Genomic DNA, 26,203 nt, shown 5'->3' with positions numbered 1-26,203 from the left:
GGAAAAATATGTAAGTATATGAATAAATTAAAAATAATTTTTGTATATAATATTTTTCTTTTTAAATTGTCTGAGTCCTTTTCCCTGAAAGAGTTTTCTTACCAAATTGAGTTCTGCTTAGCTTAGGGCCAAATAAATAATACCGTGTAATGAGCTTCTTTGAAGGCAGTAGTGAGCCTTAGTCCCTGGCTATAAATGCAAACACCGTCAGACCTTGTAATGGCTCGAGCTTTTAGTAGGAATGACCAAGCATACGCAGCATGACTAAATACTCTGAGTAACATTTGGTCTCATTTTATAGTCGAGTAGTTCTGAATATTTATGTCATTTTCTTGTGTGATTACCCATGTTTCTCTTTAAGTAAAATAACCCTTCAGAATGCCTGACTGGACGCTTCTGTGATTGTAGGCGTCTCATGATAGAGAAGATTGCTGCCCATCTTGCTGACTTCACCCCTCGCCTGCAGAGCAATACAAGAGCACTTTATCAATACTGTCCCATCCCGGTTATCAATTATCCACAGCTAGAAAATGAACTATTCTGTAATATTTATTACCTTAAACAACTTTGTGATACACTCCGGTTTCCAGATTGGCCAATTAAAGACCCAGTAAGTTCACTTTGTTCCTTCTTAAACTGCAAAAACAGTTCTAAACACTTCTGAATGCGTTTTCCTTCTGTGATAAAAAGGAATGTGCTTTTAGATAGTCAGAGCGCTGCATGCCTGCAGTCCCCACTGCTTGGGAGGATCAGGCTGGAAGATTGCCAAAACCAAAGTTCATGGCAAGCCTAGACAGCAGTGAGACTCTGGGAGGGTGGGGGTGCTAGGGACAGGGGGACGGGCAGACAGTCAGAGGGACACTGCGTCTCTCTTCAGCAATATGGATTGAGTCATTTGTTAATGCATTTTGCGTAGATTTTGAACTCTGGAAGTTTTTATCTTTTATGACCAAGACCAGTTTCAGTCCTGGCCTGTGCCCGGCTCTGTGGGGCATTGATTTCACCAAGCCTTGGTTCATCTGTAAAGTGGGGGTGATAGAAATGCTGGCTGCTGGCTGTAATGGAGGCTCTGATAATTGAATGTTCACGTAAGCATAGCTCCTGCATGTGCAAGAGTTCAGACCTGTTCTGTATGCCCTCTGCCAGTTCTGGCGTGGCTTTGGGATTCCTCTAACCTGGAGCCCCGTATCTGTGGAAAGCTGTAGGTCTGGGTGGCCATGCTATTACTTTCAGTGTAGCAGAACTTACATCTAAAAGATGTGAGAATGTTTGCCATTGGTACCACAGGTCACTGCCTCTGCAGTGTTCAGACCAAGTAAAGAAAAGCCCAGCCCTTGCTGAGATAGAGCTCTGCACGCAATGATAGGAAACTTATAAGCTTGTTGATGAGCTAGATGTTTAATGTCAACTCCGTCACTGATTCATTGGAAAATGTACCTTGCATGTTAGTGGTTTTCAGATTTTAAAGAATTAGCTTTGGTAGGGAGCCCCCGTGTTCCCTTGTCATTTGGAGGCTGAGGCAGGAAGATTGCAAGACCAGCCTGGCCTATATCAAGAAAAATAAATAAATAAAAGAATCTGACAGCTGTGTAAAGCTGTCTACTCCTTTAGTGGATAGGTGTGAGATAGGTGTTAGCCATCCTCTCTTCCCTTCCCTCTGCGGCTTCCGTGAGTTCTCTGTCTTACATTTGTGTGACTGTCTGAATAGCAGTGATGTGTAGGTGATCTTAAGAAAGGTTCCACAGTGTGCTTGCTTTCTTAGTACACTTCATCTTTTACCAAGTGTGAGGTTTTTCTGTGTTTTATGAACGTTTCTTTAAACGTTAATTACTAAGATACATTGGATAAAAATAAAAATATAACTTAAACAGAAGGAAATTCAGTAACAAGTGCCCTAGCTGCCAACATTGACTTATATAGCACAGATAGTATATAAATATACAATTATATTTTGAATTATTTTATTTTGCTAGATGCTGATTTTTGATCCTTTGTCTTTAAGGTTAAGCTTCTGAAAGATTCCCTTGACGCTTGGAAGAAGGAAGTAGAAAAGAAGCCACCTATGATGTCCATAGACGATGCTTATGAAGTGCTTAATCTGCCTATAGGCCAGGGGCTGTGAGTTATTTCAGTATGATAGGAGTAGATGTCTGCTTCCATTTTAAAAGCCATACTTACTTACACACAAGGCCTATGAGAATCATCTGGAACTCAAGGCACTGACTTTGACATTCTGTTCTTGTTGGTAACCATCGCATTCTCTTACTTGAACAGTAATAAAATGTGCAGTGCACCTAGCCCTCACCAAGCTCATGGCTCCCATGCACACACTTTCTCCTGCACTGTCTGCTGTGCTTGGGGAAGGGCTGCTGGAGTATGCCCACAACACTATGTTCGGATTAGAATTCCTGCCAAGTTTTATAGTGCCGTACACCGTAGGAGAAAGTGGCATAGTAGGCATGTTTTTAAAGAACAGAATAAATGTCTTTGTAAAGGTGTCTTACTTACTTACTGATAGAGTAACAAAATTATATAGGTTGCAGTGGCATTGGACAGATTGCTGGATTTTAAAACATACTTCTTATTTTACCAAATCCCAAATACAATTCTATAATATTTTTTAAATAGATAACGTTAAAACTATATTATAAGCAATTAAATTTTATAAGTTGAGCCTTGCTTAGGGAACTTTTAGCTTTTATTTCACTATAAAGATAACATAAAAATATAATCTTACGTAAATCTTACTGGATTTAATTGGATGCCTACTACATGATCAATTCCAAATGTGGGGTCAGTAATATAGTTCCTGACATATAGATGTTAGATGATTATTTAAGTCCTTTTTCATGTGCCTTACTGTATTTACAAACAGTTTCCCTCCTTCCAGGCATGATGAAAGCAAGATCAGAAAAGCTTACTTTAGACTGGCACAGAAATACCACCCGGATAAGAACCCAGAAGGAAGGGTATGTGCTGCCTTGTCTTATGTACCCCGTCTTGAGCTACAGCCCTGCTTTCTGTGGCTGGGCTTCTCAGGCTGTTGGGAGGGCTGGACCTGTGGTTAGTATGTTCAGGGCAAATTTATTCTCCAGCCTTATTCATTTCTGTTTGAGAATTAACTCTAATGGCTAACTTATAATCATAATGAATAAACTTTATTTAAGGTCTGTCATAACCGTACAGCTTAAATAATTAATGTTCATGGAGTTTGGTTTTGTTTTTTCCCCTAGTGATACCCAAACTCTGTTTGGGTTTCTTTCTTTCTTTCTTTCTTTCTTTCTTTCTTTCTTTCTTTCTTTCTTTCTTTCTTTCTTTCTTTCTCTCTCTCTCTCTCTCTCTCTCTCTCTCTCTCTCTCTCTCTCTCTCTCTCTCTCTCTCTCTTTCTCCTTCCTTTCTTCCTTCTTTCCTTTTTCTTTTTCTTTTTTTTGGTATTGTCATGGTTTGTTTTTGTTTTTGCTTCTGTTTTTTTCTGAGACAGGGTTTCTCTTGGCTGTTCTGGAACTCACTCTATAGACTGGACAGGCCTTGAACTTGTAGATCTGACTTCCTCTGCCTCCCAAGTGCTGGGATTAAAGGTGTGTGTCACCACTGCCTGGCTGACACCCAAATTCTTATCCTAAGTGAAGAATTAGGAAATTGGAAATATACAGTATTTCTGAGAAGGAAGACTTGATATTAAAAAGATGCTGCTTGCACAAATGTAAACACTGGCTTTTAGGTTCATTTCTGGTTTGTTTTGATTTAGTTTAATGAGTTTTTGTTGTGATTGCTTTGTTTTGTGAATCCAAATTCATCAGAAAAATAAAATTTAAAATAGAAAGTTTGACATTATTTGTCAAATTGCAGGCTTAACTCTTTAGATATTAAAATACTGTGTAAAACTATTGTAGAGAAACTGACAGTTGTCTGGCCCTTCCCTAAGGGTTCCTGCCGCTGCTGACCAGTGTTTGTTTCTGGGTCTCCGAGTTGCAGGGTCCTTATGAAGACACTGAGGGTCCACACTAAAATAGCTCTTTTGCAGATTAAATAGGAGAACAGAATTTAACACAATGATTGGTATATTGCTCAATACACAGTAGCACTGGAGGCTAGACCACGAATGTCTGGCTGGTCAGTGACAGAACCAGGGCACAAAAGTAAGAAGAGAGAATGAACCCACAAGTAGCCCACAGGTTCTCCTCTCGCCTCTATCCTGCCCCTCGCACACAGATGAAAATAAAACTTAAAAGTTTTTAAAGAATAAAATTAACAGTAGTTCTTATCAATAATTTTCCTACGTTGAATCAATCTCTGATATATATTAAGTTTAGGGATTTTCTTGTGTTTTTTGTTTTGAGATTTTGGAGTTTTGGGAGAGGTTTTTATTTGAGATAGGATCTGACATATTCCAAGGTAATCTCTAGTTCTCATATAGCCAGGGACCTTAAACTTTTGTGGCCCCTGTCCTCTGGGGTTACAGAAGCATATCACTGTGCCCAGCTTACTCAGTGCTGGACTTTAAACCTAGGGGCTTTGTGCATTCTAGACAAGAGCCTTGCCATTTAAGGTGCATGCCTAAGGCCCTTAGTATGTGTGAGTTCACGTATACTTAATGGGATATTTAAATTCTTATGCAAATATTTTTCTTCCATAAAATTGAAGTCCTTGGATACTTACTCAGGGGGAAAAGTGTAGTGCCTTCTTACAGTATACCAGCTAGATGACAATGGGAATGAATTCCTTAATGTGAAGGTAAAATAGTTAAATTGATAAATTATAATAACTAAGTACCAATTATGTCTTAGTTTTAATTTAAAAAATTCCAATTAAAACCTAATTGTCTGTGGTTACATACAGGACATGTTTGAAAAAGTAAATAAAGCATATGAATTTTTATGTACCAAGTCAACAAAAATAGTGGATGGACCAGATCCAGAGAATATAATTTTAATTCTGAAAACCCAGAGCATCCTTTTCAACCGCCATAAAGAAGGTAAACCCTCTGTCATGATAACTCGTGGCTTATTGTCTAGCGAATCTACTGAGTTACTTGTTTTGCAACATATTCTAACGGATTTGGAACTGTTATTACAAAGGACTCTGGGCATTTTAGGTTTGTGATCAGGAAAGCAGTTGTCTTCCAGAGGAAGAGCTCAAGCAATGTCTGCTGTGGGCCTTCTGCTGCCTGTGGGTTTCAATATTCTGCATTGCCAACAAGGTTTCATTATTCCTTTTCAATGATGCTTCTGTTCTGTGGTGCTACATGGTTTGGTCTGTGTTTTACCATCTAGCAGCAAGCACGTTAAATTATATATAAGACAGTAAGAAGAATCAGAAACTTAAAGACCATTTTATGTATTCTTATTTCTTATTCTCAAGATGCTGTGTCCTTTGAAATAGTTAGAAAAGCACTGGTTTCGGTGAAATAAGTGTCATTTCAGAGTTGTCTAAATGTAGTCCTAGAGTTAAAAAGCCCAGAGTATCTAAGTGTATGTTGAAATGTTTGACTCTTTGTTGAGTTTCTTACAGCAGATAACCTGTTGGCTTAAGAACGATGTAAGATGATGTGGAGAGAGAAGGAAGTGATAGCGCATGGTGGGGATTTGAGAACAGCATTTGATGTCTGGGGAACTTGGGATGAGAGGGAGTTGTGATTGGAATTTGGAAGGGACAGCTGAGAATTTAGCAGTTGGATCATTGAGGAGAGCTTGCTGGATGCGCTTTGGTGTATTTGGTCTTAAAGAGACCAGGTACTTAAAACATCTCAGCTATGTGGCTTCCAGAGGTCACAAATCTGCATCAAAATCTTGAAAAATTTGTTTTAAATACACATACCTACTTGCTTACTTTATTTCTTAAGTCAGCTTAAAACAGTATAACTTAAGTCAGGTAATTATTGATCAGCTTTAAAATATAAAAATACTTTATTCCTAATTACAAGTGAAATTACAGAGGTGCTTAAAAGTCATGGCTCAAGAGGCTAGACAAGTGGATCAGTGGTTAAGACTGGTTGTACTTACATGAGACCCAGGTTCAATTTCCAGAACCCACGTGGCAGCTTAACAACCATCCGTACCTCTAGTTCCGGGGGATCCAGTTCCGTGTACTGGCCTCCAAGAGCATCAGACGTGCGTAAATATGCATACATAAATGCAGACAAGACACTCATGCACATAAAAAATAAATTTAAAAATATATATCATGACTGATTATTTGCATAGCCTTGCCTCATTTAATAGGTTTTTCTTTTGCAAACACTACCTGTGGATGACAGCTTTCACCTCTAACTGTACTTATCAGAACAGAATTGGGCAAATAGTTAATACATTTTCGATTTAGTATTTCTAGTAACAGTTCATATTTCAGGATTTGTAAGTGTTTCAAGCAAATAGTAAAATAGAAAGAGCAGGGAGCCTGTTCTTAGACGCTGATCACAGAGTGCTAGCGTGCTCTCCACACGGAATCTCGTTCTTCTTACGAGAGTTGTGTGCTGAATGCCCGTGTGATTGCAGGGCCACTTGCTGTGTCTTACAGCGTGTAATCCGGTAAGAACTTACAAAGGTCACCTGGATGGCAGAAAGCAGATATTCTGTAAAATCAGTTATTTCCATGCCAAGTGCAGTCAACTTACTGGAAAATACTGTAGTACATAACATGAGCTCACTGAAAAGGAAAGGTGAACTAGGAGACTTTAATAGAAGGGCTGTTCATTTTTTGAGGTAGCATAACTGAGCCTTGCTTGGTGTGACCATAACACTGTCTTTCTATTACTTTAGAGTTACAGCCTTATAAATATGCAGGATATCCCATGCTAATTAGGACCATAACAATGGAGACTTCAGATGACCTCCTCTTCTCAAAAGAATCACCACTGTTGCCTGCGGCTGCAGAGCTGGCTTTCCACACAGTCAACTGCTCAGCCCTCAACGCTGAAGAGCTCAGAAGAGAGAATGGGTTAGAGGTAATAGGGACTTTCCACCGGCCGATCTGTAAGCTTGGCCAGGCACATTAAGTGGCTTTTGACAATACACAGTCTCAGTACAAATGTTGTGCAGTTTTTCCTTTTCCTTTACCCAGAAGATAGCATAGCATCATAGTCTCTATATTCTAGGCAGAGAGTACTGAGTTCACAGGTGGTAAAGATAATGTTGAGTATAAAGTCGTGCCTGGGAATGCTTTTAATAGGCAGCAAAGCCCTGTGGCCCTTTTTTACCTGCTTATTTAACAGATGTCAATTGAGTTAGTGTTGAGTTAGCAAACGTGTAACATTAAAAGGTTGTGTGCTCTTATCCCTGCTATAAAAGCTTCTTTTACCCTTCAAGTCAAACGGAGAGTTAATGGCATACTTCTTTCCTGACAGGTGTTACAGGAGGCATTTAGTCGCTGTGTGGCTGTCCTGAATCGCTCCAGTAAGCCAAGTGACATGTCAGTGCAGGTGAGGCTAAGGAAGCTCCATGATAGATGGGCACTTGGGATATCAGCGGGGGTTCTTAAAACACAGGCCACTCCCACTCTACTGAGCCTCTCACCCTAGGGTGGGCTGCGGGTATGATTCAGGCAGGTTTGCAGCAGGAACCGTAACTGTCCTTGCTGCAGTCACCTTCCTCCTTTTGAAGAAGGTGGAGTGCAGCGTGTTGACCCTCAGGCTCCCTTCAGCAGTCAGCAGCTTCACACACTTACCTGTCTGTCATTCTTGGCTCACTCCCCTCTGCACCTCCCAGTGTCGTCCTCCCCCCCCCCCCCCCCATCTGTCCTCCAAGTACACTAACTGGCTGTTGTTTGTGGAGGCTGAGAGAGCTTGGTTCTTTGTAGAAAACCCACTATGAATTCACAGAACATGGCTTCTGTGTGGCCCTTCATTTCTCTAGGCTAAGAGTATAAATCCCGACTGGCTTTGAGTTGTAGCTGCTATGTTAAAGTGGCTTATGTGAGAAGAATTTACAGTATCGTGCCCTGTTAATAAATGCACAAAACACCTTAACTAAGAACCTCATGAACTCTTAGAATAAAGTTGAGTAAGCATAAGGTGTTAGGTTTTCATTCTCTGGCATATAATCCTTTGCAGTTTATTGGTTTTTAATAACACTTTTAACATTTTTAAAGAACAAAAGTATTCTTGGTGGCACAAAAACAGGCTGTAATGTGTTTGTCCGTGGTATGCTGACTTCTGCACCTATAAGAAATCTTAAGATTACTGCTAATTTAGTCAAAATGTCCTGGTTAATATTAGAGCATCACATATAATATTAAGCATTGTCTCCCATCTGTGCTGATGTGTCTTGTTGAGTCTTACATAAGGACTGCGTATGTGACCACTTCTGTCTCTTATGCTGTCTGCAGGTGTGTGGACACATAAGCAGATGCTACAGTGTGGCTGCCCAGTTTGAAGAGTGCCGGGAGAAGATCACAGAAATGCCTGGCATCATCAAGGACCTCTGCCGTGTGCTGTATTTTGGCAAGGTAGAGCTCATACCTGTCACCTGTTCCCTCTGGATACAGTCATCAAGGGTTTTCTTTCAAACAGCCAGTGCTTGAGTTACAGCCATGTGCTTACCTAAGATCATTTTTAAGTAAATCACTGGTATCTCTAAGTATTCTTGTAGAAACATTGCTGTACATGATCGGGTTTGTTCCTATCCTGGCACACAAAAGGTAACACTGGAGTGACATAGCTAGAAGAAATGAGTCAGACTTAACTTCCAAAGAAGAACAGAGAGGATGGGACTCCAATCTAAAAGGGCAGGACTTTGTAAAACCTGTGGTCCAGTCACTGCTGACTGTAAAGGCTTCTGAGATCTGAGACCATGCTGATTCCCAGGAAACTCCCGAGAAGCCAGCTCTGAAGCTGCTATGGCTGACTGGGAAGAGAGACCTGCGTTGAGTAGAAGGGATGGAGGCACAGACCTTGGAATGAGGCAGCTGGGACTGGGGAACTTGATCAGAGTTCCTCAGCTGCTTCTGTCTGATGCCTGCAGGTTTAATAGGAACAAGGATGCTGATGTGAAGCTCGACCTCTGATGGTATTAGCAGTGCTGCTGTTGATGCTTTATTGCAGTTAGATGAAAGTCAAGAAAGTGGCTTGTCTGAGTCTTTGCACACGATGAGATGTTTTGTACAAAGAGACAGCTAGTTGGGCTGTGCCCGTTGCTGGTTTTCCTTGGCAGTGTTTTCACCCCGCAAGTCAGTTCTTTCTTCTCCTTGCAGTGTATCCCACGGGTGGCCGCCCTCGCAGTAGAATGTGTCAGCTCTTTCGCTGTGGATTTCTGGCTACAGACACATCTATTTCAGGCTGGGGTTTTGTGGTATCTGCTTGTTTATCTGTTTAACTATGATTACACATTGGAAGAGAGCGGCATTCAGAAAGATGAAGAGACAAACCAGCAGGTAACTTTTAGTAAGTCGTTGGGACGCCAAGCTTGAGCCGTTCAGAGGTGCTGTGTCTGAAGGTGGCTGTTGACGGCTTCTGACCTCAGAGTCACTGCACAGCCCAGACTGCCCTCCTTTCTGCCTCCAGCTCTCCAGTCTCCAGTGCAGGGGTTACAGCTACGCACTACCATGCCCAACACTTTTGCTCTGAACCGCTTGTGCTTGAGGGAAGGGAATCTAAGGAACAGAGGTGATATAATATTTTCTCAGTTACTCGAGTCAATTTTATGATTTCAGAATTATTTATGTACTTTATATAATGGGGAGGTATAATAATATATCAAGGTGTTGGGACTAGCTCTCCACAACACCATTGTACTTGTCTGATTTTTGTAGTTATTTTTGTTTTTTTTTTATCTTTTTTTATTTTTTGGTTTATATTTGTAGTCATAGTTCATATTTCCATCATGTGAATCTAGCAGTCAGGCCTACTTTACTATCTGTCTTAGTTAGGGTTTTACTGCTGTGCACAGACATCATAACCAAGACAACGCACATAGAAGACAACACTTAATCCAGGCTGAGTTACAGGTTTAGAGGTTCAGTACATTATCAACAAGGCGGGACCATGGCAGCATCCAGGCAGACGTGGTGCAGGAGGAGCTGAGAGTTCTACATCTGCATTTGAAGGCTGCTAGCAGAATACTGACTTCTAAGCAGCTAGGATGAGGCTCTTAAATCCCACACCCACAATGACACACCTACTCCAACAAGGCTAGACCTTCTAATAGTGCCGCTCCCTAGGCTGAGTATATACACGCACTATAACACTATCTCTTGCCGGGCGGTGGTGGCGCACGCCTTTAATCCCAGCACTTGGGAGGCAGAGGCAGGCGGATTTCTGAGTTCGAGGCCAGCCTGGTCTACAAAGTGAGTTCCAGGACAGCCAGGGCTATACAGAGAAACCCTGTCTCGAAAAACCAAAAAAAAAAAAAAAAAAAAAAAAAAAAACCACTATCTCTTCCTCTTCTCCCTGCTCTCAAGTGATTCTGAAGACACTGCATTGGGTACAGATGAACATGCTGGTGCTAAGGGGTTTCCCTATTTGAAAACAAAATAAAACTCAAATGCGCCAATTCTATGATGCTAATCTGATACTCCTGTGCTGGCTGTTTCCAGTTTGATCATTAAAATGTTTCTATTGTGTCGCTAATGTAAGAAGACATACGTACATATTTTAATGTCTTTTTTTTTTTGTAACAGGAAGTAGCCAACAGTCTTGCCAAACTCAGTGTCCATGCTCTGAGTCGCCTTGGTGGGTATTTGCCTGAAGACCAAGCAACCCCAGAAAATCCAACTGTAAGGAAGAGTTTAGCTGGCATGCTGACACCCTACATTGCTCGAAAGCTAGCTGTAGCTAGTGCTACTGAGGTATGGACTAGAGCTAGCCTGGGTTTGTGACTTGTGAAAGTCCTTTAAGTAATAAAGGACCAGGACAATCCCTATTGCTCTAAGAAACCTGAGAATTGAATGTTCACATGCTTGTTCTCTCAGCTAAGAAGATGAGTGTATTGAGGGTTTAGGGCAGTGACCACACACCTTAGTCTCACCTTTGGATGGAGAATTAGCTTCCTGTTTCTCTCTTTTTTTAAAAAAAAAAAAAAAAAAGATTACTTGTTTTATGCATATGAGTACACTACCATTGCTCTCTTCAGACACACCAGAAGAGAGCACCAGGCCCCATTACAGATGGTTGTGAGCCACCATGTGGTTGCTGGGAATTGAACTCAGGACCTCTGGAAGAGCAGTCAGTGCTCTTAACCACTGAGCCATCTCTCCAGTCCTTCTTTGTTTCTCAGTAACAGAGCCCACCACAATTCTTACCAACCATGGGTCACAAAGAGCTCAGACAAAAGAATGGGTTTGCAGTGATGTTTCCAGTCAGGGACCAAGTTTGTTTAGATGTCTCTTATAAGTCATAGATTATTCTTACTGCTACATAAATGTATTTATACATCAGTATTTATACATATTTCAAGATGAAAATCAGCACTACTTCAGCGACCTCACAACATGTGTGTCTCTTTGTAAGGGCATTGGGAAGCAATCTAGGAAAACAGCATTGTAGAATTAAACTATAAAGCTACACTAAGAATGTGCTGAGTGCTTTAGGTAAGAGAAGCTTCAAGATTTTAAAAGGTTTAATGCCGCACTTAGGTGGTTCATAAAGAAAGATTACGTAGAGGCCCACCTGGGCTCAAAAAGAGACCTGTCTCAAAAATAAAACAACAAAGATAGCAAGTGAACAGGTCAGACCCCAGGTTTGGTGTCAAAAAACTAATGGTGGTGGATTCACACCAGAGTTAGCTGTGCTCATCCTGGGTGCATACAACGGAGGACTGGTTTTTCTTTTTTCTTTTGTTTGTTTTGTTTTGTTTTGTTTTTCTTCTATATTTTTGTTGTCTGATACTTTTGTAAGAAAAAAGTCCTCTGGCTTCTAAAATTCCAAGTATGTGTAGAGAGAGTTTAAGCCCTCACTTGTTTTGTTGTATATGCTTGCGGTGGTCTATATGGAGATGCAGTTCCCATAAGGAGGAGTGAGCAGTATTGTCCCAAGATCTTTTACTCTCTAGTTTGATGCTTTTTGCTGAATGCAAATGTCCTCCTCAGAAATACCAGCAAGTTCATGATTACTGTCTGCAGTCTTAAAATGTCTTATTTCAAAATCAAGTCTTTCTGTAATTTATATCTATATTTAATGAGATGTTTATTTTAAACTGCCAGATCTCTGAGTGAGGATTTTCTAATCATTTCTTTTCCTCGAGTAGGCTATAATCCTTCCCAGATAGTTCCGATAGCTGGGAACCAGACATTAAATATATGAGCCCAAGGGGCCGTTCTCATTCAAAACCACCACACATACTCTACTTTCTTCCTGGCCTAGAGCTTCGCAAATGAGGACTGGAAATACTTTTATTCAGTCACTTGAGATGTGGAATATGGGTTTATCCTTAGAGTTGAAAAGAAACTAAGGGAAGCCCCGGCTACCGGCAGAGCCCCTCAGCTATAGCCTGAGTCAGGGCAGAGGCAGGCAATTTAGGCTGCCACCCCCACCGCACCCCATCTTATTTTCCTTTCTTAGGAGTGTGCTTCCTAAGACATAGATTTTGTTTTCAAGTATATGTGTGTGAAAGAAGTATGGTGTGGCCATTTTAGAAATGCTAACTAAATACCTAAGATAGTGCATTTTCACAAGCAGAACTAAATCTGGTGAGTTGCCTGAAATAAGGCTCAGATTTCAGTCCCAGTTTCCCATTTACTCACATAAGAGCTGTGACAGTGTCAGCTTTTGAGGCCTTCTTAACTATAAGAAGGAGAGCATCAGCAAGCTTGTAAGACTGACAGGGGTACTAATGAAGTCTGTTCCCTCGGGGCCCTTACTTAACAGTAATCCTGTTTCCCTAGACCCTGAAGATGCTTAACAGCAACACAGAGAGCCCGTATTTGATGTGGAACAACTCTACAAGGGCAGAACTGCTTGAGTTTCTTGAGTCACAACAAGAAAATATGATCAAAAAGGTATGTTAGTGTTTTATATTTTCTTAGGTGACTTATTCTGATTGAATGAGTCTTGATGAAGCAGTGTGCTATTCACCAATTCAATGTTTAGTCAACAGCTCTAGCCACCTCTTAGCTGGGCATTTCAAGGATAGGCTAGTGTTGAATGAAGTCGTACTCTAGGGTACGAGGGATGACTCAGCAGCTGTGAGGACCTACTGCTCCTCAGAGGACCAGAGCTGTATTCCTAACCCTATAAGTTGCTCTTAGTTCATGTAACCACAGCACGTGGGGGATCTCTGATACATCTGCCTCAAAGTCACCTAGACTCAGCTGTACAAACCCACACAGACAGGCACACACATGTATTTAAATCTCTATAATACTACATTAGGATTTTCTCGTTGTCACGACTTCCACAAAGTTAACATCTGTTTACAATAGTAATGCACTGGGAGAACTGGGTCCTTTTCAACGTATTTCTTGTAACCCCCCAGTCTGAGTGTACTGAGTGTGCACGCACACACACACACACACACACACACACACACCCTATAGTGTGACTGAGCTGGGTGGCCACTGGAGGAGTGAGAAGAGCATGTCACAGTCGGCTTTCTCTGCCAGCTCTAATTCTTGCCTCATCTAGTGTTCTTCTGAGACTTGAGGATGAGGCCTGGTAATCTAGCAGCAGTAAGGCGCTCTGTCACTGTGCCTGTTCCAGCCATGGACTGGCACATGTGTCCTGTCATGTTTGCTCTCTCTGAAAGTCGGTGCCCTTCTTAACATATTCAGTGCATTATTAGACAAAACAGGGTAGATTTTAAAACTGGACATTAAATTCTTACATCTAACAATCTTGTTTTTCTTTGTTTTTTTTTGTTTGTTTGTTTTGTTTTTTAAGGGTGATTGTGACAAAACTTATGGGGCAGAATTTGTCTACAGTGAACATGCCAAAGAACTTATCGTTGGTGAGATTTTTGTTAGAGTCTATAATGAAGTCCCAACTTTCCAGCTAGAGGTAAGTGTTTGGCTTTTAATTTTGTTTGATGCTGTTGATCATACCTACTGAGATCTAGTGACTCTATCACATTTCACAGATTGGAATTAATACCTCTTTACTGGCTGAGTTCTTTAGAAGTTGTCCTGGGTAGGTATGTAACCATTAGCCTCTTTATCGAGATCAGTGGTTCTCAACCTGTGGGCCGAAGAACCACCTTTCATAGGGTTGCATATCAGATATTTACATTACGATTCATAATAGCAAAATTATAGTTGTGAACTTGAAAAGAAATAATTGTATGGTTGGGGGTCAGCACACCATGAGGAACTGTATTAAATGGTGGCAGCATTAGGAAGGTTGAAACCATGGGTCAGATTGTTGAAAAATTGAGTTTCACGAAGCCCATAAGCAGCGACTTGTTTCTTAGCTACTCTTTTTATTTGGGCCTTGAGGGGAAGGCGAGAATTTTGTAATTGAATAGCTTGGAAAGAGAGAAGCAAATCATAACATGTGTGTGTATGGATGTGTGCATGCACATATGTGAGGTAAGGTCTTGCTTTGTGGCCCAGACTAGCCTAAAACTCAAAATTCTCCTGTCTCAGCCCCCAGGTACCTAAGATTACAGACATTCACCACTAAGTTGGGTGAGAAATAATGCTTTGTTTTAGAATTTGTTCTTGAAATTGGTATTTACCAAAATATAATGTATATTATTATTCACAGGATTAATATATATCACTAGCTAGCCAATAAAGTGGTTGGTAAAGGCCATTGGAGAGCTAACCCCTGAATTTCTGTTGTAACTATATATACTTTTTATATTATAAAGATATAACATAATTGTTTAAAAAAATCACATTATATATACTCTTACTAGATTAGTAAAGGGGACAGATATCCTAATCACTTGTGCCAAGATACTGGTGAAAGTGTGTAAAATCTCAAAAAATTAGGTAAATTTCATTTGGTTTTGTCTTTTCCCACTCCTTGATGGAGTGCTGTATGCATAGCAGTGTTTACTTGTATTTACAGTTTCATCACAGCTATTCTGCTTCTTGAGGTTCTTTCTTTTACTCTAAAAACCTTCAGCATAGGCTCTTATGATGACACATTTATGTGTTTGGCTTAGGTTCCAAAAGAGTTTGCTGCAAGTCTGTTGGATTACATAGGCTCTCAGGCCCAGTACCTCCACACGTTCATGGCCATCACTCATGCTGCAAAAGTGGAGTCGGAGCAACATGGGGACCGCTTACCAAGAGTGGAAATGGCTTTGGAGGCTCTGAGAAATGTGATCAAATACAACCCAGGTGTGTGATTGTCCCCTTGATTCAGAGCCACCATTACAACAGAGCAGCCAGAGTTCCCAAACATGCTCAGTTTGATTGTGGAGACTCAGGGGAAATCACACTGGCCCTTCTGCTCCATGTGTTATGATGATAAAGGGAGAGACATTGGGGGGCATGTTTAGAAGAATTTTTATTTAAGAAAGAATAAACTGCAATAGCATCATTTGTTAGTAAGAAGTTTCACATTACTGGTATAGATTGGCATATCATGTTTACATGCTTGGATTTATTTATTAGATGATCTAAATGGTGCGTCTTTGCTCTGCAACACAGTACTATTTGCATATGGATACTCATATTTTTTTTTAAAAATTGCCTGAAGTTTTTGATGTGTAAAAAATGAAATAATAAGGCTTAAGTTCTTTTCTTGAATGTCTTTCAAAAGGCATTCAAACGGTTCCAGATCACCACCAAAGCGCCTGCTTCTGGATGGGTGTGGTGCAGGTTAAAGCTGTAACCTTAACACATCCTTCATTTCTAACTAATGCCAGCAAAGAGAGACCCTGCACAACATAAATTGAGTTAAAATTTCTTCAAGGTATTTAATTTACCTTCTTCAGTGAATATTGAAGTGCTATTAAAATTTTTGGCTTTTTGGCATTTGCCAAGTTTTACTCAAATAACTAAAAACAATATTAGAAAAATTATTCATTCACAAGGTACATTAAGATGTAATTAAAGCCTTTTCTAGGGCGGTCGCACAGGCAGCAGCGGTGCGAAGCCGGCCTCCGCCAACATGTACTACAAGTTTAGCAGTTTCACGCAGAAGTTGGCTGGAGCTTGGGCTTCGGAAGCCTACACCCCGCAGGGGTTAAAGCCAGTTTCCACAGAAGCACCGCCTATCATATTTGCCACACCAACCAAACTGACCTCCAGTGTGATAGCATATGATTATGCTGGGAAGAACAAAGTTCCAGAGCTGCAGAAATTTTTCCAGAAGGCTGATGGTGTGCCCATCCACCTGAAACGAGGCCTTCCAGACCAAATGCTTTACCGGACCACCATGGCTCTGACACTGGGAGGGACCATCTACTGCCTGATCACCCTCTACATGGCCTCGCAGCCCAGAAACAAATGAGCTTGCCTGTGGAGGACTGGTTCACTTTGTGACACAAACCCTTTGAATCCTCACGTTTCATGTTTTCCACTTGGATAGTCTACTTAACATTTTGCAAACAAAGGAAAAGATAAGAATACATTGCTTTGATTTGTTTATGGTGTGCAGATGGCCTGTCAGATGTCAGAGCTTGTTTGACAGTTAAAACTATTGTTTAAGGAAATGTCACTGAGCCATCACTGAGCTGTGCTTCTGCTCCTGATTTCCCTGGAGTTCTGCCGGAAAGTTGCTCTCCAGCTCATTCGTGGCCAGCAGTGCTCAGGGCCTCCGGGACTCAGGTGGTGTCTAAGCAGGAAGCGCAGAAGCCTTTTGGGGTGTAGGTGTGATTGAGGAAGGAAAAAAAAAGCCAGGGGACAGGTGGCGAAGTGAGGGCTGAGTTAGCCACCCTGGGGATTGCTCGGCCTTGCAGAAAACGTTGAGAGGAATGATTAGCAACCTGCCTCTATTTGTTGGGCAGTTGGTTTCAAAGGGTTGTGTGTCTCGCCCAGAACTTAGGGAAATGTGTGTTTGTTCCATCGTGGGAGGAACACCTGTCAGTGCTGCACGTTAGACAGCTGTGTCAGGAGCTCTCCTTTGATAATGCTATGGCTTTACGTTATGATTGACCTGACTGCGGAATAAACACTGGAATAAAGAAAAAAAAAAAAAAAGATGTAATTAAAGACTTTTAAAGCCTAGAGAGAGATCATTCTGTATTGTTTGTGTCTGACACTGTCAAACACTACTGGTGTTCTGAGGCCCAGTGCGAGTTTGGCACAGGAAGTTTGTGGTTTGCGCGAGTAAAGCAGGAAGCCCAGGACCTAGGCTCCAGTCCTGCTGGGACGATCTGGGATTAGGACGTGTGCTCTCCTCGCTCTCCTGAATCCCAGTGACCGTGCTGACTGTTCTGCCATATTGACGTGTGGTTTGAAACTGAATACAAGCAGCTTAATGAATGGTTTCATACTTGTTGTGGATAAAGGCATCTAGGACCTCAAAAGATTGCACTGTTTTCATAGCTGAGTGGTAGCAGACAGCGGGCTTGCTTAACTGACAAGAGTGCCAGCAGGCGTGTGGGACTGGGACTGAAGTGGGTAAGAGTGGAAACATCACTGTCCTCTCAGGAGAAGTCCTTGGTGTGTACATATCAAATTGTTTGTTATGTTGTCTTCATGTGGCAGAGTTCTGTTCCAGTCTTAGTTAAAGGCTGAATGATGTCAGATTCTCCCAAAATTCAGTTGGGTTGGGGGAAAGGATGCTCCTAAGGTCTAGACACAGCTGTGCCTAGTCCGAACTTTGCAGATCATTATCATCAAATCGCAAGGGAGAAAATAAGTGACTCATCGTCATTGTTACCCCACCCCCCAAAATTTACCACCACCAAGGAGCCTCGCAGTGCTTTGGCTCACTTTACATGGTGTGGGGCTGCATTTGTGTGTGTCCTGAGGCTGGTGCAGCCTGTGGCCTGTAGGTGGGAACCACTAATAGAAGGAACGGGTAAAGCTGCCTTATTCTCTTTAACATTTGAGTGTTGTATCTGGGCTGGTTATGTGAAATTTTTCTTGTTTTTAGTTTGTGACTAGAAGTAGACATGGAAGCAAACCCAAGAAACTCCAATGTTCTGCTATTTACGGCTTAACACCCTGGACAACTTCCAGATAGATGCCCCTCAGAGTTTCAGAGACACAATTCACAGCCAGTGGCTGTGTTTGCCAAAGGCCTGCAATTGTACCTCTTGTAGGTAAAACTGCTTCTTCTTATTCCCTAGGTTCTGAAAGTGAATGCATCGGGCACTTTAAGTTAATATTTTCTCTTCTCCGAGTCCATGGAGCTGGTCAGGTGCAGCAGCTGGCATTAGAGGTACGAAGTGTTTTGTGCTAATGAATATTGTATTTCCTACCACTTATGTCAGTGGGTTGAGGCTTGATTAATCATTATCTGAAGTTCATGAAAACCTGGATGTTATATTCACTTTGGCTATTAAGCCAAAATCATGTATTTTTAAAATTGAATTAATGTAACTATGACTATAACCTTAAAGAGCAAATGCTGGACACTGTCATTCAGGGTGGTTCTATCTGTAGTCGTTGACATGTGTCAGGGCCGAGGTATCTTATAGAGTGTTGTGTGTGGTGTGTTAGGGACGAGGCTTTTTTTACTCTAAGGTTTAGTAGCAGCAGATCAACGAGAGGAGAAGGCAGTTCCCTGTCTTGGTGCCCACAGAAGGATGCACAATGACCAGGACACCTGAGGATTGACCCTAACCTCTCTCTCTCCTCTTGACCTACTCTCTTGTACACGCAGCACAGAAGTACCTTTCAGCAAGGCTGGCAGACCCCTTCCTTGGTGGAGAGTTAGGGTATCACAAGCCCTGGGAGGTAAGGCTCCCAGAGAAGTTGGAGGCCCTTTCTCAAGAAGAATGAAACCGTTAATCCCGTAGGATTCTGTTTAGGTTGCAGCTTTGACAGGAAGCCCCAATCATGGTAGTGTTTGTCCCGGCAGCTCAGAGTAAGGTCTCAAGGTCATCCTAAGATGACCCTGTCATTGCAGCACATGGTTTATTACTGAAAACACCACTTTCAACCCTGCAAGAGCGAGTTCAGAAGGAGCTTTTCAAAACAAGCAAACAACACTGTATAATGTGTCCTAATTACCTTTCTCAGCTCATCCCATTCTTAACAGAACAGTTGTTAAGCATGTCAGAAAGCGTTAACAAGCATTTTCTTTATGTTGACAACATTTATATCCTTCAGAGGTTTTTTGTGGGGAAACTGGGGGGATTCAAGGCAGGGTTTATTGTGTCACCCTGGCTGTCCTGGAACTCCCTCTGTAGAATCTCCACCTGCCTCTGTCTCCTCAGTATTGGGATTAAAGGCGTGTGCTGCCGCCACCCAGCCATCTTGTAACTTTTTTTTTTTAATTTGTTATTTATTATTTACATCCCAAATGTTGCCACCCCCTTCCAGTTCTCCCTCCCAGAGCTCTTCACCCCATTCCCATCCCCTTCACCTCTGAGAGAGTGTCCCCCCATTCCCCATTCCTGGGGCATCAGGTCTCTATAGGATTAGGCTCATCCTCTCCCACTGAGGCCACACAAGGTCGCCCTCTGCTACTCTTTAACTTTTTAAGCAAACATTATTAGGTCTAGAGTAGTGTTCTGAAATGCTAAAAGTGGTTCAAGTGGTATCAGTCTTTAGTTATATACAACAGTGGCTAGAGAAAGAAAAATACATCGATTTCTTTATAATGGAGATTAAAGCAGCTTGTTGTATTAGCTACAAAGGATACTTCCTCTTAAGGCAAGAGAGAGTCATAGCGAAGACCAGTCCTCCCTAACTGCTCCCCATCTGTGACCACAGTTCATATGGGGGTAGGGGGTCAATGTCAGACAGGTTTCTTAGATGATCACATTAATAGCCAATCTTTTGAAAATAAACTCTTCGAAAAATTAAGTGTTTTGTTGTCCAAACATGTTTGTCACTTTTATAATTTAGAATCACAATTATTTAATGTCATGTTAATTAATTTTCAGGTTGTGAATATAGTGACATCCAACCAAGACTGTGTCAATAACATTGCAGAATCCATGGTTTTGTCCAACTTGTTGGCTCTTCTACACTCATTGCCATCGAGTAAGTAAATGTGCAGATGGTTTTGGAAACCACAGCATGATAGCTCACAGCTCACAGTTGATACGAAGCGAGACACATGGCATCTTATGTTGAGTTTTGGAGTGTTTGAAGTAGTGTTCACCATACAAGATTTGCCTTTCTAATTATGTTTTGTATAAGTGAATGAAATTATGCTGTTTCCCATATAAAAGTAGAATCTAGGGAGTGAGGAGTCTAAAATCTCAGGAAATAACCTGGGGGTGCCAGATTGTTGAGCAGAGGCTAGGTGTGAATAGCAGCATGTGCCAGCGTTCCTTGCTGTATTTCAAGTGTAAGATTTTGGATACTAGAAAGTATGCTTAAGGCAGTGATTACTTTGCACTTGATCCTATGCCTGTTACCGTTTATTTATTTAGTACCCATAGAGATATCACCAAGGGGATTGTAGAATACAGCATCCTGGTTTCTTGAGGACAGCTTGTACTGATGGAGGCTCCCTGTAAGCAGTACAGTTGTCCACTTAGTAGTTGGTCATTGTGCTTGTTGTAGCCTTAAAGTTGCCTTGTGGGAGGTCAGTGAAGCTTCAGCCATTTGTAGTACAGCTCCAGTCACAAAACAAACACTGTGATCGATTACCAGTCACCTTTGCTAACTTCTGGGTGGTGCATGGACCTTCAGTCTCCCCGCTTCAGTCTGAGAGTTGGGCCTTCAGGGATCTTCTTGCTTGTTGTTTCTTTATGGTCGGTTCATGGAATGGAGTTGTGTTTTTCTTTAATACTGTTTCTTTTGAATAAACAGCAAGCTAGGAATAGCTTTAAAATGGTAGCACTCAGGAGGCAGAAGCAAGTGGATCTCTTGAGTTCTAAGCTAGCCAGAGTTACACTGTGAAATCCTGTCTCACAAAAAAAAAAAAAAAAAAAAAAAGGCAAGTAAGAGCTGGACGGGCACTGGGCGGAGGAAAATCAACTAAACATGGACAAAGGAGATCCTAAGAAGCTGAGAGGCACAATGTCCTCATATGCATTCTTTGTGCAAACCTGCCAGGAGGAGCACAAGAAGAAGCACCCGGATGCTTCTGTCAATTTCTCAGAGTTCTCCAAGAAGTACTCAGAGAGGTGGAAGACCATGTCTGCTAAAGAAAAGGGGAAATTTGAAGATATGGCAAAGGCTGACAAGGCTCGTTATGAAAGAGAAATGAAAGCCTACACCCCCCCCCCAAAGGGGAGACCAAAAAGGAGTCCAAGGACCCCAGTGCACCCAAGGCCTCCTTCGGCCTTCTTCTTATTCTGTTCTGAGTACCGTCCCAAAATCAAAGGAGAGCGTCCTGGCTTATCCGTTGGTGGTGTTGCAAAGAAACTAGGAGAGATGTGGAACAACACTGCAGCAAATGACAAGCAGCCCTATGAGAAGAAAGCTGCCAAGCAGAAGAAGTACGAGAAGGATATTGCTGCCTACAGAGCTAAAGGAAAACCTGATGCATGAGAAAAGGGGTGGTCAAGGCTGAAAAGAGCAAGAAAAAGAAGGAAGAGGAAGATGAGGAGGAGGATGAAGAGGATGAGGAAGGGGAGGAAGATGAAGAAGACGATGATGATGAATAAGCTGGTTCTAGTGCAGGGTTTTTTTCCTTGTCTATAAAGCATTTAACCACCCTGTACACAACTCACTCCTTTTAAAGAAAAAAATTGAAATGTAAGGCTGTGTAAGATTTGTCTTTAAACTGTACAGTGTCCTTTTTTGTATAGTTAACAAGCTACCGAATGTGTCTTTAGATAGCCCTGTCCTGGTGGTATTTTCAATAGCCACTAACCTTGCCTGGTATAGCCTGGGGGTTGTAAATTGGCATGGAAATTTAAAGCAGGTTCTTGTTGGTAGACAGCACAAATTAGTTATATATGGGGACAGTAGTTTGGCTTTTGTTTTTTGGGGTTTTTTGTTTTATTTTTGGGTTTTGTTTTTTTTTTTCATCTTTAGTTGTCTTGGCAGCTTATGCAAAGATAATTATTCTGCTAACTGAATACCACTCTGTAATTGCAAAAAAAAAAAAAAGTGGCTGTTTTGTTGACATTCTGAATGCTTCTAAGTAAATACATTTTTTTTCTTAAAAAAAAAAAGAACAACAACAACAAAACAGCAACCTTAAAAAATCATGTGCAGATTATTATTGCCATACCTACAAGTTTAGGTAGTTTTTTTCTTTTCTTTTTCAAACTTTGTAAGACTTAATGCAAAACCAAGCTGGTAGGTAAAGTAAAACATCACAGTTTCAAATGTAACGCAGGAGCTGGCTCGGCAGTTTAGAGCACTGGCTGCTCTTGCAGAGGACCGGGTCCCCTTCCCAGGACCTACACGGCAGCTCACAGCTCATAGCTCCAGTCGCAGGGCATCTGACACCCTCTTCTGACCTCTGAGCACCAGGCTATGTGGTACATAGACATCCGGGCAGGCAAAATGTTAACATACATACATAATTTCTAAAAAGGCAAAATATACATTTATTACTGCTTCATTTATGTAGCATAGCCTGTACTCTATTCTTACAAGTTGAATATCTGATATTTCGATATTTCAGCCTGTTGTCACTCTCCAAGGAGCATTGTTCTTGTCTGAATCTCAGCCAAGGCTTGTTAGCGTCTCCTTGAGTGAACGCTTCATTCCTTTGGCCTCTTGCCTGTCATTCCCACTTGACTATGAACATCAGTGCATCAGTGGTTGAGGGAAGCAGGCTGTGTCCAGAAGTGCAGCAATGAGTTGCAGGTGTTTCTGTCTCCTAAGATGGTAACAACAGGTAGAAATCTTAGGTGTCTTAATAGGATGACCTCTGGATGTTAGGAAGTAGTGATTGGGGCCGTGCAGGGAACAGAGGTAGGAAGACCATGTAGCCTAGTGGTCATGAGTGTGGACCTGAGAGGGAAGCAGACATAGGTACAAAACCAGCTAGAGCACCACCTCACTATGAGACCCTGGGCTGGGTGGGCTGGGCCTCAGTTTCCTCACAGCCCAGCTGTATTGCACTTGCCTTGCTGGTTAACATGAGGGTGACGTGTAATAGTGTGACACAGTGACACAAGCTGAGCCTGCACTCACGGGTGCTCTGTACGTGTAAGCTGACAGTTGTTGCATCCCTTGTTGTGTCTTTTGCTCTGCAGGCCGTCAGCTAGTTCTGGAGACTCTCTATGCTTTGGCATCAAATACAAAGATAATCAAAGAAGCCATGGCAAAAGGTAATGTACACGGCTCTTTCTCATCCGTCCAGCTCAGTCTTCTCCAGAAAAGTAGACTGCGTGAAGGTGGCATTAGAGGTCTAAAAACTCAACAGCTGGCTAGTCAGTGTGATGTCCCGGTTTCCAGCTACACAGGCTGAGGCAGGAGGCTCGTTTGAGCCAAGGACTTTGGGTTAAACTGGACAACACAATGTGAACTTATCGAAAGATAGAGATCAAAAGTGTAAGAAGTAATGAGTTGAAATTACGTGGCAAGTGAATAGAGGCTGTGCTGATGAGAAAGTCACTCAGCAAGCCGGGCGTGGTGGCGCACGCCTTTACTCCCAGCACTCGGGAGGCAGAGGCAGGCGGATTTCTGAGTTCGAGGCCAGCCTGGTATACAAAGTGAGTTCCAGGACAGCCAGAGCTATACAGAGAAACCCTGTCTAGAAAAACCAAAAAAAAAAAAAAAAAAAAAAGAAAGTCACTCAGCATTTGAGCATTGATCTTTTTTTTTTTTTCTTTCTTTCATAGGAGCTTTGATTTATTTATTGGATATGTTCTGCAATTCAACACACCCTCAGGTTCGATCCCAGACAGCTGAACTTTTTGCCAAAATGACAGCAGATAAACTAATAGGTCCAAAGGTAAGAACAAAATATCAGTTACCCTGGTAATTATTTCATGTCTGTGTGGGATGACGAGGACAGGAAATGCTCTTCTGTGGAAGCTGAGCTTGCTGCTCTGTTAGGGAAGCCTGTGCTAAACCTCAGAAGGCTCGAGAGCATAAAGAGCAGGGAGATAGATGCTTACTACACTCTCCAAGAGAAGGATTGGCCTGAGCTGGCAAGCGGCTCAGTAGGTAAGATTGCCTGCTGTGCAAGCAAAAAGACCTGGACTTGAATTTCCAGCACCTTGATACAAAAGACATGCAGGCCCTGTGTACCTGTTAACCCAGCATGGAGGATCTTGGAAGGAGATCTCCACAACAGATGGTGTGTAGGCCAAGCCACTGTCCTGTCCTGGGCAGCTGAGGAGCATAGACATAGACCGGAGGACTAGGGTACAGTCTGCTGTGTGTAAATCTTCAGTCAATTGTGTACAGCAGGTTAGGGGTCAAGTTAAATGTTCTGCACTGGAAAGACTATAACTTCAAACCACTGGTTACAGATGAACCGGTTCATTCAGCTGCTAGACTGATGGTTGTATTGCACACACATGAGCCTGTACAGAGTATTCTGTAAACTTCACACAGGGCTTCTGAATCTCTTTTGGCTGGATATGTTGATCAGTTGGTTGGCTGGTCAGTCTGTCCATCGATAGTCTTTTGTTTTATAACAGTTGCTCAGGCTGGCCTGGGACTCCCTACATAGATAGCCCAGCCTGCCTTAAACTCCTGTCAGTCCTCTGACCTCAGCCTCGTGTGTGCTCGAATGACAGGCGTAGGGCGTAAGGCACCATGCCCGGCTGGAGTGTTATCAGGTTTCCTAACTGCAGGGAGCAGAGAAGTAGCTGGGTGGATAAGTATGGCAGCTCATCTTGTTATGGTTACTTGGCATTGATCAAGATTTATCTTTCCTCCCTCCCCAGACCTTCTGCTCTGACTGGTCTAACCTGTGGCATAGATTGCACTGTCACCCTGTCTTAGACAACTTGGAGTAAGTCAGATATTGAGATGTTTCCTGTAGCCCTTAAAACTCTGAACTTCCTTCCCTAGGTGCGAATTACATTAATGAAATTTCTGCCCAGTGTGTTCATGGATGCCATGAGAGACAACCCTGAAGCTGCTGTGCATATATTTGAGGGAACTCACGAAAATCCAGAGCTGATCTGGAATGACAGCTCCAGAGATAAGGTTTCCACAACTGTGAGAGAGATGATGCTGGAGTAAGTACAGATGGGTCCCCGGCGGGCAGGGGCGGGGCCGTACTTCTGCTCTGCCTGTCCCTGCAGCACTGGTTCTGAAGGTTGGTTTACTAAAGTGTAGTTTTCCTACTCTCTTTCCCCCCAAGGCACTTTAAAAATCAACGGGACAACCCAGATGTGAACTGGAAGGTAAACTACATTTTTCTTTTATAGTTTTGTTGTTGTCTTGTTGTTGTGGCTTTTAATTCCTGTTGAGTCAGTTTGTCAGCTTGTAGCTATTAGTTACTTGTTATTAAGACACATTGGTGTGCATATTGGAAAGCCAGGCTTCAAACACATGTAAAAATGGTAATACTTAACATTTGAACTAAATGGCTAAAGGCACCATTATAAGCTACATTAAAAGGAAATCTCTTAATTACTATAATTTTATTATAGTGTCTAAAACAATACTAACGGCTATTTTTGTACTAGTTTATTGTATGAAGATTTCATTAATGGCCTTACATGTCTCATTTACAGACAAGTGATAATCTAAGATGGCTTACACGTGATTCTTTCTCCTCTCTTTAAAGTTGCCTGAAGACTTTGCTGTGGTGTTCGGAGAAGCAGAGGGGGAGCTTGCTGTTGGAGGAGTTTTCTTGAGGATCTTTATTGCACAGCCAGCTTGGGTGCTGAGGAAACCCAGAGAATTTCTTATTGCACTGCTAGAAAAATTAACTGAGCTCCTGGAGAAGAACAATCCACATGTAAGCTTCATCAGCACATGGTTGCTAAATATACTAGTTACATTTCCCTCAAGCAATATCCTCACTGGCAGGAGCATGGGCTGCCTCTCACACGGATCGCAGCTCCAGGGTCAGGGGTCTGTAGTGGTGGAGTGTTTATCTAGCATGTGCGTGCTCTGAGCGTGGTGCTCAGCACTGCAGGAAAGAAAGCAAAACTCATGAGAACTGTGTTTGAATCCACATGCACGAGTTGAGGGAGGGAGGGAGGGAGCGAGGTGGGGGAGGGAGAGAGAAAGAGAGGGAGAATGAATATGAATATGTCAGCTCAGTAGTGAAACCCTTCAATAAAGTAGTAGTTTATGGAACAAAGTTAGAGCTGCATATATTGAGAAAATGCTGTTTCTTACAATTGTCGACACTTTAAAGGTTTCTCTACCCATGCATAGCTGA

At 42.0% G+C, this 26,203-nt stretch overlaps 1 protein-coding gene and 2 pseudogenes across 2 annotated transcripts in view; all 3 read left to right on the top strand.

Annotated features, from left to right (window-relative positions):
• Window positions 1-26,203, top strand: part of Dnajc13 (DnaJ heat shock protein family (Hsp40) member C13) — a 106,230-nt gene that overhangs the window by 67,011 nt on the left and 13,016 nt on the right. For both annotated transcript variants that reach the window (XM_085827963.1, XM_085827964.1), the window contains exons 33-51: window positions 409-610; window positions 2,003-2,118; window positions 2,891-2,969; window positions 4,840-4,975; window positions 6,759-6,943; window positions 7,343-7,417; window positions 8,323-8,442; window positions 9,187-9,366; window positions 10,612-10,779; window positions 12,814-12,927; window positions 13,808-13,924; window positions 15,036-15,213; window positions 18,117-18,208; window positions 19,881-19,980; window positions 23,106-23,180; window positions 23,694-23,806; window positions 24,877-25,046; window positions 25,172-25,214; window positions 25,601-25,774. In XM_085827963.1, the coding sequence (XP_085684089.1) occupies window positions 409-610; window positions 2,003-2,118; window positions 2,891-2,969; window positions 4,840-4,975; window positions 6,759-6,943; window positions 7,343-7,417; window positions 8,323-8,442; window positions 9,187-9,366; window positions 10,612-10,779; window positions 12,814-12,927; window positions 13,808-13,924; window positions 15,036-15,213; window positions 18,117-18,208; window positions 19,881-19,980; window positions 23,106-23,180; window positions 23,694-23,806; window positions 24,877-25,046; window positions 25,172-25,214; window positions 25,601-25,774 (2,437 nt within the window). The remainder of the gene's footprint in view (window positions 1-408; window positions 611-2,002; window positions 2,119-2,890; window positions 2,970-4,839; window positions 4,976-6,758; window positions 6,944-7,342; window positions 7,418-8,322; window positions 8,443-9,186; window positions 9,367-10,611; window positions 10,780-12,813; window positions 12,928-13,807; window positions 13,925-15,035; window positions 15,214-18,116; window positions 18,209-19,880; window positions 19,981-23,105; window positions 23,181-23,693; window positions 23,807-24,876; window positions 25,047-25,171; window positions 25,215-25,600; window positions 25,775-26,203) is intronic.
• LOC110301154 (cytochrome c oxidase subunit 7A2-like, mitochondrial pseudogene) lies at window positions 15,921-17,018 on the top strand (annotated as a pseudogene).
• Window positions 20,932-21,557, top strand: LOC110301151 (high mobility group protein B1 pseudogene; annotated as a pseudogene).

This window comes from Mus caroli, unplaced genomic scaffold (genome assembly GCF_978045245.1).
Source record: "Mus caroli unplaced genomic scaffold, Mus_caroli_1 scaffold_11, whole genome shotgun sequence".
In the NCBI taxonomy this organism is placed as follows: domain Eukaryota; kingdom Metazoa; phylum Chordata; class Mammalia; order Rodentia; family Muridae; genus Mus; species Mus caroli.
Note: the sequence above shows the minus strand (reverse complement) of the source record. Positions and strands in the feature narration are given on the sequence as shown.